The 15,776-nt window shown below is 43.3% G+C and overlaps 1 protein-coding gene across 1 annotated transcript; it reads left to right on the forward strand.

Moving 5' to 3' along the window:
• Positions 1–66: 66 nt before the first annotated feature.
• Positions 67–15,530, forward strand: LOC133052864 (cyclin-dependent kinase 2-associated protein 1-like). The gene is made up of 2 exons (XM_061137687.1): positions 67–104; positions 15,002–15,530. The coding sequence occupies exons 1-2, from the start codon at positions 67–69 to the stop codon at positions 15,486–15,488; spliced, it is 525 nt and encodes a 174-aa protein (XP_060993670.1). The 3' UTR covers positions 15,489–15,530.
• Positions 15,531–15,776: the final 246 nt, after the last annotated feature.

Consider the following 15,776-nt stretch of genomic DNA (forward strand, 5'->3'; position numbering starts at 1 on the left):
ATGCTGAGCCTGGCAGTGTTTTTCAGAGGTGTGGGCTTACCCTTCTTACCCCTCTTACCCTGAGGCATGGTGACTGTGGTCAGGGACAACAGGCAGGAGCACAGGTAGAACAGCACATGATCTGGGCAGAGAGGTGAGAGGATGAGAGGATGAAGCGCCTGTGGCAGGGAGGTACCACTTTACTTTTAAGAAGGTCCACTCTGCAGGTTTCCATGCGGGCCCTGCTCTGTGAACCCAGAGGACTACTGTTCTGATTGCCCTGTCCTCTGAAAACTCTGTTGGAATAATTAAGGTGAGACTCAGGCTTCAGCCTGCCAGCCCTGCCAGCTGCCTCCTGAGGCTTGAGGAGCAATGGGCCAATCTAGTCCTTGTGGGCACCCCCCTCCATTCTGGAGGGTGGGGTCCTCTCGGTTCATATTCAGGACAATCGTATCAACTTTTGGCAGGTGCAGGGCCCCCTCCTCTGTGTGGTCTAAGCTTATACCCCAAAGCCCGGTCTTCATCTTCCTATGATACCTTAAGAGGTGAAGGGGCATTTCAGCCCTGTGTCCCTGGCAGGGGGCACCCACAGCAGTCAGCTCTAGGGAACTCTATCCTGGGCTCACTGGGGTTCTCTGTCCTCTTTCATGGCCTTGCCTTGGCTCTAGGTAGAGCCTGGGACACCCGTGTCTGCTGCCCTGGTGTACCTCCTCTCAGACAAAGGCTCTCTCCAATCCCGTACCATCAGAAGGAAAGGAGGGTTCACATACACCTGACTTCATGCCTGGGCTTCTCAGTGCTTTGAGCCAGGAGGCAGGTGGTGCGGAGGGTACTCTCTATTGATCCCCTGTTGGTGGGTGAGTGCAAATATCAGTTCTTTCAGAGTCCTCACCCTGACTCCTCTGAAGCCCTGGGCCTCCTACCTTGGCAGAATTGAGGTCATTCACTTAGTCCAACATCCTCACTTCTCTGAACTCTCCAGACAGAAGTGAGAAGACTTCATCTTTACAGATACTCTAGGTTTCTACATGGAAAAGGGCCAATATTTATGAGAACTTAAGTTTAGAGTTGGTGTTCACCTTAGTCCTCACTCAGGTCTGGGTAGAACTTAGGACTCCTCCCACCAATAACCTGGGTTGTTCAGCCTCAGAGCAAAGTCCTCAATTCCCCGAGTCCCCGGAGGGGCAAAGTCAGGGTACTACATACGTGACTACCCTTCACTGGAGCCTCCCAGATACGTAGGCACTCTACTTTGTGATACCACCCCTAAATGGGGAGGGGCCCCCAATCAGTACTTAGGGCACTCACTTCACTGCAGTTAGGACAGAGGTATCCTCCATCTGCAAACAGGGACTCCTCCTGACCAAAGCCCTCCCATCCCTGAGACTTCCCAGGGAGAACTCAGTTTGATGGCTCTGTCAGGGCTTCCCAGGGCTTACAGCAGCAGTGAGACTTGGTGCAGCCCTCTGTTATGGGCTGAGTGGTCCCCGGCCTCAGTCCCAACTCAGTCTTCGCCTCAAATCTGGATCAGCGCTGGGAATCCACCCTCTGCCGGCCAGAGGCCAGGCCCTCAAACTTAAGTCCTTACTTCCTAGTAACTGTAGATCAGAAGTGAGGATGACTCATATCCCACCATGATGCTTAGGCTCTCAGATAGTACTATAGGGGTGGGGGAAAATCCAGGACCGGGGGGCGGGTGGTTGTTCTATGGTTCTCATTCGGCATCCCCATCTTCCTATCTATCAGAGAATAACACACCTTCCTTTACTGAACTGTGTCCACAAGCATCCAAACAAAGTTTTACCTCCTAGAGTTCAGCAGGGGAGAAGTCCGGGAATTGAGTGCAAGGGGGCTGCTTTCTGTCACCATCTTTACTGCCCGTGCCCTTTTAGCACTCGGGGCTCTCCCTGTGACTGGAGTTAGAGCCTAGATTTCCTTCATTTCCAGAATCAAGAAATCTCTTAGATCTTAAAGAATCTCTTAGATCAAGAATTACCAAAAAAGGAAGCCTAACAGCATTGTAGGAACCATTCCCTGTTGACCACAGAGGCGAGACTTTGTGGGTTTTGCTTTGTTACAGGAGGGGGCAATGGTCCCTTGAGTCCACATTCAGGTCCTCACCATGCCTTTAGATCAGTCCTGGGAATCCACTCTCGTCCAAATGAACGTCCTGAATAGCAGTCAGAGCTCTTCACCGCCAGCATGGAAGTTGGTGGGTGAGACACTTCCAGCTAAGGCTGCCCTGTGTGGGATCTCTGGGGAATGATTCCAGGGGTGGGGCTTGTGGGGATCCCATCGTTCAGTGTTCAGCGATCTCTGGGTCATCCCCTAGGGTCCTCCACGTGCCATGTGTCAGAGCTCGGGACCCCTTGCTCTATGGACTGGAGTCCTCCAGCCCCCAATCAAAGCCCTCACCGCCCTGAGTCTCTAGTGGGGAGTCAGGGCACTTCTCTGAGCATCTCTCCTTGACAGGAGAGGTGCCACTCTTTGAGCCTTTCTCCTTGGTGGGAGGGACCATCTCATTAGCACTGATGGTCCTCATCTTCACTGTGGTGATGACCAAGGTGCCCTGCTCTGCAGAACTGGGGTTTGATCCTGACAAAGCCCTTCCCTCGCTTAGATCAGACAAAAATTGAGAGGCTTCTCATCTTTATAACTCTGCCTGGAGCCTCCAGGGTTAAGAATAGGGGCAGGGGTCTGTAAAGCCTCCTCATTTGTGGGTCTAGTGATACTTCTTTCTTCACTCAGGGACCTCACCATGCTCCTGGCCAGTCCTGGGACCTTACCTTCCAACCTGAGATTCTCCCTCCACTCACCTGAGGCCATTCTTCATAGCCAGAGACTTTGATCTCAGAAAGAACTACAAGGCTTATAAGAGACAATGCCCACTCTGGGCATTCTAAGTCCAAGAGCAAGTTTGGGCAGGTCTCCGAATGACCTATATTTTAGGGTGGTTGTCTCTCCAGTCCTCACTCATGGGGGTCCTCATTTTGCCTATCTCTTGGATTAAACAATTCCTGGGAAAAACCACATGCCTATAAAATCTTGAGAAGTGTCCCTAATGCAAACCTTACAGTCTCATGTCCCAGACTTGAGGTGAGATGGGGAATTGCCAGAGAAGGCATGGGGCAGAATGGGGTACACTCAAAGAAAAATGCTGATCTGTCCTTTTTGGGAGGTGGGAGGCGGATTCAGGATGGGGGGGGCATATGTACACCTGTGGCTGATTCATGTCGATGTATGGCAAAAACAACTAAAATATTGTAAAGTAATAAGCCTCCAATTAAAACAAAGTAATATCTTTAAAAAGCAAGAGTCAGACTCTTATGTGAATTGTTTTAATTGATTAATAGGCATACCTTGAAACATTGTACTTCACTTAATCATACTTCACAAATACTGTGTTTCATTACAAAATGAAAGTTTACAGTAACCCTGCATTGAACATGTCAATGTTACCATTTTCCCAAAACCGTGTGTTCACTTGGGGTCCCTGGGCCACATTTTGTTACTTCTTTAAATATTTTAAACTTTTTCCTTATTTTATTTCTTATGGTGCTCTGATCCATTCTCTTTGTTACATTGTAACTGTATTATAATTTTAAATTAAGGTATGCATATTTTTTAGACATTTTTTAGTAGGTGTACAATAGGGTTAACAAGTTTTATAAGCACTGGGAAACCCTGAAATCCCTGTGATTTACTTTATGGCAATATTCACTTTATTGCAGTGATCTAGAACCAAACTCACGATATCTGAGATATGAGTACAATTCTAAAGGAAAAAAGCCATCCAAGATGGCTTTGTGCTATTCTGATTGAGATTATCTGACACTGCATAGAGAGATGATCTTATTGTCACTATCATCTGTTTCTCCTCCTCATTGCTCTCATTTCCTGAGGTAGCCTTCAAGGCTTTGTGCCTAAAGAAGTGCATTGGAATATATCCAGTGTCCTTACTTTTATCCCAAGATACATTTGAGTGTTAAGGAACACAAGCTCTGCTTTAGATCAAGGGGAGTCTAACAGTGTGGAATCTAGAGGAATTCAGAGAAGAATCTAATTCCAGGCCTATCAGTCACGAGTGTTCCCCAGCAAGGGCCCGCTGCATGATGCACATAGAAGCCAATACTATGGAACGGGCTTTTGAGAGAAAAATTTTATTCCAAGGTGGAGTGGCAAGAAGACACGAGGCAGGGCTCTCAAATCTGTCCCCTCAATCCAGAGTTTGAGGTAAAATTAAAGGGTTTAGGGGAACTGCAAACTTGGAAGCTAATTGGCTAGTCTTGAATTAGTTCACTTAAGCTATTCATGCTGCTAGAAGCCAGATTTTCCGTATTGAAGGACTTCATACAGTTCTCCCACAGCAAAATTCCTATTCTGAGAGTTCCACAGACTGAACCCTCTTGGTTCGGGGGTCATCCTGGAAACTGGGGCTCCTTTTTGTACATGCCTGGTGCTGTCTCTAAAAATAACTCAAGGTTTCATTAACCAACAACCTGTTTTAAGGAAGCAAAACAAGGTTAAATTGGTTGATGTTTTATGTTTCAATCCCCACCATCTCTCTTTGTACATTCTTCAATCTTGTGGGAAATCATCCTCAATTTGGTTAATGATTCTCAAATTCTGCACAAAATGATAATTCCAGGTCTCAAATCTGTGTACCAACCAGACTGGAGTATGATATAAGCACTGACAAAGTTGGATTAATTGGTATTTAAGAAAGGTAATTATCAGATTTAACTTCCTTCACATGTCTCTTTATAGGCTATTGCTTTAAGTTTGGAGTTTTGGTGCCTGGATGGACTTTTATTACTAATGGGTCAGCTGTCTTGGCTCTTCCTAGCCACTCATCAGCGCAAACTGAGCTCTGCAGTTGACTGACCGATTTCCTCCACTGTAGTGCTCAAAAAGTTTACGTTTTGGCCAGCAAACAGAGCTAGGATCAACTGCCTTAACCAATGCTTGCTGCCTCTTCCCAGCCTTCATGGATTGCAGCTGACATCAACCAGCACTCTTATCAGGAACTTGAGGTCTTGGATGAGGCAGAAATGTTGGCTTCCCTTGGAAAACCCTTGCTTTCATGGGAGCTGTAGGAAAGTCATCAGGGCTTGTCTATCTGTGGCTCAGAGTGCTTTGTTCCTTTCTAGGAAGAAAATGGGCAAACTAGAGGCAGTGTCCCTTAATTTAGGACCCAATTCCATCTCCTAGGTTGGTTTCTGGGAGGAATTGGCTGTATGAATTCTCTGGAGAAGCCACTAAAAGGAATAGACAGTCTCAAGGTGACCAGCTTGGATCTGAGCGTTCACTTAAAGAACCCTGAAAAGTTTTGTATTAGAGGTGGCTTTCCAACTTTAGCTTGAGAGTTACACATGCTACCCAAATTCAAAGGAATCTGTCCCACCAGTTCCATGACTGGAGCCCACTTGGTCAGAGGCTCCTAATATTTCCACTCTGCCACGTGCTGAGGACAAGCTTGTCTACTGACAAGGTCCTATGGAATTTTAGGTTCTGTCTCACTCTCCACCTTGAAAAACATATGCCATGAGGAGGAAGGTGAAAGAGTGATTGCATCACATTGAAGAAAGTGAAAGAGGAAGCTGTCTTAAACTCAGTCAGAGCTGAGTTTCAGAGAGCAATTCAGGCGCACACACATTTAACACCAATTTCCTCACCTCCTTTCTGAGCATGTTGTGGTTTAATCTTTCTGGTTGATGACCAAAACATTTTATCCCTCCAGCAGAGATCACAGACAAGCAAATCTAGATGTCTGAGCAATTTCCAGGTGGAACACATTCACCTCAAGCCTCTATGTAGCCCGTGGCCTTAACATCACAACAAGTGGCTGTTTCTCCTGGTAAAATTTCATTTTTAACATCACACACACACACAAACATAAAAGCAGTTCAAGCTAACTCTCTGCTATTCTGGTTGATACAGAAGAGGACTAGAATTTTTAGTGAGGAAACACCATAATGTGTCCAATTGTATAAAATTCTTTAACCCAGGCTCAAGGTACATTCTTCTGGGGGTGGGGAAGAATTTTCCTGCTTTACACTCCCTCATTTTACCTTTATGCCCTCACCACAACAAGGTAATCAGGGCTGGTTTCATTAAGAATACACTCATGTAAAATTCAAAGGATCATAAATGACTACTACAGACAACTATATGCAAATAAAATGGACAAACTAGAATAAATGGACAGATTCTTAGAGGTACAACCTTCTAAGACTGAACAAGGAAGAAATAGACAATGTGAACAGACGGATCACAAGTATTGAAATTGAAACGGTGATTTAAACATTTCCAATAAAAAGTCCAGGACCAGATGCTTTCACAGGTGAATTCTATCAAATAGTTAGAGAAGAGTCAGCACCTATCCAACTCAAACTCTTCCAAAAAATTGCAGAGGAAGGATTACTCCCAAGCTCATTCTATGGGGCCACCATCACCCTGATAGAAAAGTGAGAGAACCACCACAAAAAAGAAAGAAAGAAAATTACAGGCCAATATCACTGAGGAAAATAGATGCAAAAATCCTCAACAAAATACTAACAAACCAAAAAAGACAGTCTCTTCAATAAGTGGTACTGTGAAAACTGGACAGCTACATGGAAAAGAATGAATTTAGAACATTCTCTAACACCATACACAAAAATAAACTCAAAATGGATCAAAGACCGAAATGTAAAGCCAGACACTATAAAACTCTCAGAGGTAAACCTAGGAAGAACACTCTTTGACATCAATTGCAGTATTTTTTTAAATTTTTTTTTATTAGTTGGAGGCTAATTACTTCACAATATTTCAGTGGGTTTTGTCATACATTGACATGAACCAGCCATGGAGTTACATGTATTCCCCATCCCGATCCCCCCTCCCACCTCCCTCTCCACCCGATTCCTCTGGGTCTTCCCAGTGCACCAGGCCTGAGCACTTGTCTCATGCATCCCACCTGGGCTGGTGATCTGTTTCACTATAGATAATATACATGCTGTTCTCTCGAAACATCCCACCCTCACCTTCTCCCACAGAGTTCAAAAGTCTGTTCTGTATTTCTGTGTCTCTTTTTCTGTTTTGCATATAGGGTTATCATTACCATCTTTCTAAATTCCATATATATGTGTTAGTATGCTGTAATGTTCTTTATCTTTCTGGCTTACTTTTTTTTTGCTTTTAGCAATGATTTTTGATCTACCTCATAATCAAAATAAAAAGAAAAATAAATAGGTGGCATCTAATTAAAATTAAAAGCTTCCACAAAGCAAAAGAAACCATAAACAAAAATAAAGCTCACAGAATGAGAGAAAATATTTGCAAATAAAGCAAACAACAAGGGATTAATCTGCAAAATATATAAAAGGTTCACACACTCTGTCAAATAAACAGTCCAATCATTAATGGGCAGCAGATATAAATAAACACTCCTTCAAAGAAGAAATACAGATGGCCAAATAACACATGAAAAGATGCTCAACATCACTAATTATCAGAAAAATGCAAATCAAAACTACAATGAGGTATCACCTCACACCAGCCAGAATGGTCATCATCCCCAAATCTGCTGCTGCTGCTAAGTCGCTTCAGTCGTGTCTGACTCTGTGCGACCCCATGGGCAGCAGCCCACCAGGCTCCCCTGTCCCTGGGATTCTCCAGGCAAGAACACTGGAGTGGGTTGCCATTTCCTTCTCCAATGCATACAAGTGAAAAGTGAAAGTGAAGTCACTCAGTCGTGTCTGACTCTTTGTGACCCCATGGACTGCAGCCTACCAGCCTCCTCCGTTCATGGGATTTTCCAGGCAAGAGTACTGGAGTGGGTTGCCACTGCCTTCTCTGATCCCCAAATCTACAAATAATAAATGATGGAGAGTGTGGAGAAAAGGGAACACTCTTGCACGCTCGGTGGGAATGCAAATTGACATAGCCACTATGGAGAACATTATGGAAGTTCCTTGAAAAACTAAAAATAGAGTTACCATATGATCCAGTAATCCCACTCCTGGCACATATCCAGAGAAATCTATGATTCATAAATATACATGCACCCAATCTTCATTACAGCACTATTTACATTAGCCAAGACATGGAAGTAACTTAAATGTCCATCGACAGAGGAGTGAATAAAGCAGATGTGGTACATACATACAATGGAATATTATTCGGCCATAAAAAAGAATTAAATAATGCCATTTGCAGCAACATGGATGGACCTAGGGAATGTCATACTAAGTAAGACAGAGAAAGACATATCATATAATATCACTCAAACATGGAACCTAATTTTTTTAAATGACATAAATGGACTTGTTTACAAAACAGAGATAGACTTCTGGATATCAAAAACAAGCTTGTAGTTACCACTGGAAAAATGTTGGGGGAGGGATGCTTTAGGAGCTAGAGATAGACATACACAACTCTCGTGTCTGACTCCTCATGACTCCATAGATTGTAGCTCACCAGACTCCTCTGTCCATGGAATTTTCCAGGTCAAAATACTGGAGTGAGTTGACATTTACTGCTCTAGGGGATCTTTCTGATCCAGGGATTGCACCCACTTCTCTTGTGTCTCCTCCATTGGTAGGTGGATTCTTTACCACTGGGAAGCCCACATACACAATTACTATGTATAATGCTGCTGTTGCTAAGTCGCTTCAGAATAACCAAAAAGTACCTACTGTATAGCAGAGGGAACTCTACTCATTATTCTGTAATAACCTGTATGAGAAAAGAATCTGAAAATGAATGAATATATGTGTAGGTATAACTAAATCACTTTGTTATACACCTGAAACTAACACATTATAAATCAATTGTACTACAATAAAATAAAACAGAAAAATAATTTTACCATAATATCCGGCAATCTGAATCCAGGGCATATATCCAGAGAAAACCATAATTCCAAAAAGGTACAAGCACCCCAATGTTCACTGTAGCCTTATTTACAATAGCCAAGATATGGAAGCAACCTAAATGTCTACCAACAGAAGAGTAGATAAATACGTGGTCCATAAACACAAAGGAACATTACTCAGCCATAACAAAGAATGAAAGAATGCCATTTGCAGCAACATGGATGGACCTAGGGATTGTCATACTAAGTGAAGTAAGTCAGACAAAGACAAATATAGCCCTTATATGTGGAATCTAAATTTAAAAAGTGATAAAATGTAGTTATTTACAGAACAGAAAGAATTACGGACATTGAAAACAAAATTTTAGTTACTAAAGGGGAAATGCAGTGAGGGAAGGATAAAACAGGAGCTTGGGATAAACTTACACCACTATATATATAATAGGTAACCAATAAGGACACCCTGCATAACACAGGGAACTCTAATCAATTTTCTTTGATAACCTATATGATAAACTGAAAGTGAATGAATATATGTATATATATATATATAACTGAATCACTTTGCTATACACCTGAAACTAAAACAACATTGTAAATCAATTTTACTCCAATAAAATTTTTAAAAATAGACTACCTGGGCATATATCTGAAGAAAACCATAATTTGAATAGGAACAAGCACCCCCATGTTCACTGCAGCACTGTTTACAATAGCTAAGACATGGAAACCATCTACAGGTCCATCAACATATGAATAAGATGTGATACATAAATACAATGGAAGAATACTCAGCCATAAAAAAGAATGAAATAATGTCATTTTCAGCAACATGGATGGATCTAGAGATTGTCATACTGAGTGAAGTCAGACAAAGACAAATACCATAGTATATTGCTCATAGGTGCAATCTAATTTTTTAAAATGACACAGATGGACTTATTTACAAAACAGAAATACACTCACACAATTTGAAAACAGACTTATGATTACCAAAGGGGAAACTTTGGTGGGAGGGTTACATTAGAAACCTGAGATGAACATACACACACCACCAATACAGAAAATAGATAACCGAACAGGACCTCCTATATAGCATAGGCGACTCTACTCAATATTCTGTAATAGCCTATATGGGAAATGAATCTGGAAAAGACTGAATATAAGTGTAATTGAATCACTTTGCTGTACACCTGAAACTAACACAAGATTGTAAATCAACAATTCTCCAATAATTAAAAAAAAAAAAAAAAAAAAAAGAATATCCATCTGTAACAATACCTCTGGGTCATCACTTAGGCAAGGGGGAAAAACCCCATCACCTCCATAAAGCAATGTTTCCAGTTCGGGAGCAAGGTGTTTTATCTCCTGATTCAGAGAACCCTCATTAATATCAGGTTTAATAAAGTTTTGTCACAGTCAACCAAAAGCCAACTCCTATTAGCCAAATCCCAACACATATAACAGTCAGACACAGACAAACAAGCAAGTAAATCCAAAGGCCTGGGACCTTAACCCAGTAGTCGGAGCTCTAACCCAATCCTTTGAGTACCTCAGCAGCTCTAACCTCTTGCATTGTCATCTTAAGGTGGGTCTCTAACCCATGGTTGTAGCCTTAGGATTCTAACCAAATGTAATAAACTCCCCTAGGTGGGAGTCTATCCCACAGTGTTGTTATCATTCTTCAGTCATCCTGTCATGTCCGACTCTTTGCGACCCCATGGACTGCAGAACACCAGGCTTCCCTGTCCTTCACTATACTCTGGGGTTTGCTCAAAGTCAAGTCCATTGAACTGGTGATGCCATCCAACCATCTCATCCATTCTAACCCACAGTCCTGATGAGATTACTAGACTACAGGCACATTTTAACTACATTTAGCACATTTAACTACTGGCACATTTTAACGAGTTTACTCACCCCGAAGATGTATTATCCTGGAGCTGTTCCTTTTCTTAAAAGTGAGAGGGGCCTGAGGATCCCAGAGTGCCATGGTGAGGAAACAGGAACCCTAGAGATGATTCTCTAGACAAACTCAGTCGAGGTGGCCACTCAGGGTGGGTGCTGAGGGCCCACACTCTGCCAGGGGCTACAGTGCCTCAAGCAGATGGTCACAAGTCCTAAATCTCAACTGGGCTGCCCAAATTCAATGAACATGGGCTCACTGCCTGATGTGCACAGAAGCCAATACTTAAGGCAAGAGTTTTTGAGAAAAGAGAGGCTGACCAATGCAGAAGACAAGGTTTCACATCTCTCTTCAATTCAGCAGCCTGGGTGAAATCTAAGTGAAATGAAGTGAAAGTTTTTCAGTCGTGTCCAACTCTTTGCGACCCCATGGACTGTCCATGGAATTCTCCAGGCCAGAATACTGGAGTCGGTAGCCTTTCCCTTCTCCAGGCGATCTTCCAAACCCAGGGATCGAACCAGGTCTCCTGCATTGCAGGTGGATTCTTTACCAGCTGAGCCACAATGGAAGCCCCTGAAATCTAAGGGGTCAGGAGAATTTCTAACTTGGAAGCTAATTGGCTAGTCTTCAATTAGTCCATTTCAGCTACTCAGGTTACTGGAAGCCAGGTTTTCTTCACTGAAGGACTTCTCACTTTGTAAAGGGCCCTCGGGGCAACATTTCTCTTCTCTGAATTCTGCAGTCTCAAGATCTTGCTCTGGGGTCATCCTGAGGTCATGCGTTCCTTCTTGGACACATGAACTTCTTTCTTTGTAAAATGACTCAAGGTGTGATTAATCAACAATCTTTTTGAGGAGGCAAAAGCAGTTTAAGCTAGTCAATTGTTTCACATGCTCTTTCACTAGCCCCATGAACTCCAGCACATTACCCAAACTCCAAGACAAAGAAAATCACAGTGTAGCAAGGACGATCATGTAACATTCACACCAGAGGATGTAACATAGAATGTCCTTGAGGTAGAATCTTTCCCAGTTGGAAACAACTCAAAGTTTTTAGAATTTTTGTCATTGACCAGTATCTTCCCTCCTAGCTACCATTTCACCTAAATAACCAATATTTCCACGTATTTAAGTAGCAACAAAAAAACTAGAACTTGCCTAGAATTTTCCCAGTTACACACAAGATAAAATAATTGAGTACTTTCTTAATGGAGAGGTCTCTGGCTCCCTCAACCCAGGGTAACGGTCACCAGTCCTGGAGACTTTGGACTCTCTTAGGCCCTCCATCTGAGGATCTGGTCATGCCCACCACTTCCACTGTCTGTCTACCCCACAGCTACTTCACTTAAAATGACCTCTCACTGATGGCTTTGCATTTTCCTAAGGCTCCAAACCTAGACAGTGTATTAAAAAACAGAGACATCACTTTGCCAACAAAGGTCACTATAGTCAAAGGTATGGTTTTTCCAGTAGTCATGTATGAATTTGACAGTTGGACCATAAAGCAGGCTGAGCACCAAATAATTGATGCTTTCGAACTGTGGTCTTGGAGAAGGCTCTAGAGAGTCCCTCGGACAGCAAGGAGATCAAGTCAGTCCATCCTAAAGGATATCAACCCTGAATATTCATTGGAAGGACAGATGCTGAAGTTGAAGCTCCAATACTTTAACCACTTGATGCAAAGAGCCGACTTGTTGGAAAACACCCTGATGCTAGGAAGGAAAGATTGAGGGCAGGAGAAGAAGGAGGTGCAGAGGATGAGATACTTGGATGGCATCACTGACTCCATGCACATGAGTTTGAGAGAACTCTGGGATATAGTGAAGGGCAGGGGGGCCTGGTGAGCTGCAGTCCATGGTGTCACAAAGAGTGGGACATGACAATGACTGAACAACAACAAGGCTCCAAACTGCCTCACCGCAGGCCATTTACACTTGCTTTCAACTCCAACTGCCTGCCCTCTCTACCCCTGCTTTTGACATCTTCTATCAGCAGTGCCTAACCTTTTTGGCACCAGGGACTGGTTTTGTAGAAGACAATATTTCCACAGACTGGGAGTGGGGGATAGTTTTGGGATAATTCAAGCACATTCCATTTATTATGAACTTTATTTCTAATCTAAATGTCCCTACTGCTCTCACAGGAGGTTCTGATCCAAGGCCTGGATGGTGGGCACCCCTGCTTGTGATCCATATTTACAATATATGCCTACAATATGTCCATTATCTCCAAAGCTTCCTCCTACCCTCATTATTTATTTACTCATTTATTTTTTTGGAGGTGGGGAGGAATAAGAACAATTAATGTAGCATCCACACTTTCCGAAAATCTTTAAGTATCCAATATAGAATTGTTAACTATAAGCTCTATGCTATACAGTATATTTCTAGAAATTATTCATCTTATATAACAGAAAATCTGTGTCCTTTGACAATCACTTTCTCACTATGCCTCTTCCCAGGCCCTGGCAATCACCATCCTACCCTGCTTCTATCAGTTTGCCTGTTTTAGATTCCTCATTTAAGTGGTATCATGTATTTGTCAATCTGTGTCTGGCTTATTTCACTTAGCATAATGTCATCTTGATCATCTCTATTATGGCAAATGACAAAGTTTCCTTCTCTTTAAGGCTGAATACTACTCCATTATGGGCTTCCCAGGTAGCTCAGTGGTAAATAATCCACCTGCCAATGCAGGACACACAGGAAACCTGGGTTCAGTCCTTGGATTGGAATGATCCCCTGGACGAGGAAATGGTAACCCACTTGTAAGAGGTAACCCCTTGGAGAAGGAAATGGCATCCTCCCCTGGAGGAGGAAACAGCAACCCCCTCTAGTATTCTTGCGTGGAAAATCCCATGGATAGAGGAGCCTGGATTCCATGGGGTTGGAAAATAGTTGGACACAACTGAGCGACTGAGAACGCACACACACAACACTCCATGATATGTAGACACCATATATTTATCCATTCATTCATCAAAGGACATTTAGGCTGCTTCCCTGTCTTGGTTATTGTGAATAATGCTGCAACAAATATGGGAATACTGATATCTCTTGGAGAGTGTAATTTTAACTCCTTTGGATAGATACCCAGAAGTGGGTTTGATGAATCAAATGGTAATTCAGTTTTTAATTTTTTGAGGAACCTCAATGTTGTTTTCGACAGTGGCTTCACCCATTGACATTCTCACTCTCTAACAGTATAAAAGAGTTTTCTAAATGCGTTCACTTAATCAGCTTACTCTCTACTGGAGAGAGAGCAAGACAATCAACTTTTCAAATTATTGTTGTGGTAAAAACACTTAACATCAGATCTACTGTCTTAAATTTTTAGACACATAATACAGTACTGTTAAATACAGGCACAATGTTACACAGCAGATCTCTGGAATTTATTCATCTTGCATAACTGAAACATTATACCAAGTGAAAAGCAACTGCCCATTTCTCCCTGCCCTGGGCCTTCTGTGTTTCTGTGTTTTTTTTTTTTTTTTTCATTTATTTTTATTAGTTGGAGGCTAATTACTTTACAATATTGTAGTGGGTTTTGCCATACATTGACATGATTTCTATGTTTTTAAAAATTTAAGATACCTCATATAAGTGGAACCATGGAGCATTTGTCTTTCTGTGACTGGCTTTTTCATTTAGAATAATGCCCCTGTGGCTTCTCCATGTTGTCCCATATAACAAGATTTCTTTTATTTTTAAGGTGTAATTATATCCCATTGTGTCTACCACATTTTTATTATCCATTTATCTGTTGGTAGATAAATCTGTTACCATATCTTGGCTATTGTAAATATGGTGCAATGAACACAGGAGTGAAGATGTCTCTTCGAGATCCTGATTTCACTTCCTTTGATGTACAATTGACCCTGAACCATGCGGAGGTTAGAGGCACCAATCCCCCATGCAGTCAAAAATAACTGTATACTTTTCACTCTGTCCAAACTTAACTACTGATAACCTACTGTTGACTGGAAGCCGTACTGATAACCAGTGATTGCATATTTTGTATGCTGTAAGTATTTTCTACTGTATTCTTACAATAAAGTAAGGTAGAGAAACTAAAATGTTATTAAGAAAATCATAAGAGGACGCCCGGCCGCGGCGCGCCAGGCCGCCCCCTCCCGGCCCGGGCCGGCCCGCTGGCTCCGCTCAAAGTTTGCGGCCGCCCCTGCGCCCGCGCGCCCGCCGGATGTATGGGTGATATACTGCAGCGGGTGTCAGGGTGAGGGACGGCCATATCTGCCAGTGCGGCCCGAGCCGTCAACAACAAAAAGGGCGCGGGAGCTCGGCGGGCGCACGGACGGGCGCACGGACGCCGGGACCGCCTCGCCGCCGCCGCCCTAGCGGGCCGGGCCCCGCTGCGCCCCGGCGCGCCTCGCCGCTCGGGGTCTTACAAACCGAACTTGACCGCACACATGCCCGCCGCCTTCCTCAACGCCGCTGGGAGCGTCCACCCGCCCTCCACCAGCATGGCCACGTCTTCACAGTACCGCCAGCTGCTGAGTGACTACGGGCCGCCATCTCTAGGCTACACCCAGGGTACTGGGAACAGCCAGGTGCCCCAGAGCAAATATGCCAAGCTGCTGGCCATCATCGAAGAGCTGGGGAAGGAGATCAGACCCACCTACGCGGGCAGCAAGAGTGCGATGGAGAGACTAAAACGGGGCATCATCCATGCCCGAGGATTGGTGCGGGAGTGCCTGGCTGAAACGGAACGAAACGCCAGGTCCTAGCTGCCTTGTGAGCCTGGAAGGTTTTCCAGCTTCTTCCCAGAGGAGAAGTTACAGTTCACCTCCCTTATTGAGATGAAACTTTTGTTTTCAAGTTGGTTAACCAGTTCAGTTTCTCGTCCCTCTGCCCCTCCCGTGGTTCATTTAGGCTCTGAATCTACAGTCTCTTTAAGATTGAGGAAAGATTTTGCAATTGATTAGGAGTTACATTGGAAATAGGAACTTTCCAGGTGTTTGTGGTTTTGTTTTCTTTTTTTTTTTATTTTATTTTATTTTTTTTTTTTTATTTAC

Source organism: Dama dama, chromosome X, assembly GCF_033118175.1.
Source record: "Dama dama isolate Ldn47 chromosome X, ASM3311817v1, whole genome shotgun sequence".
NCBI classification, from domain to species: Eukaryota; Metazoa; Chordata; class Mammalia; order Artiodactyla; family Cervidae; genus Dama; species Dama dama.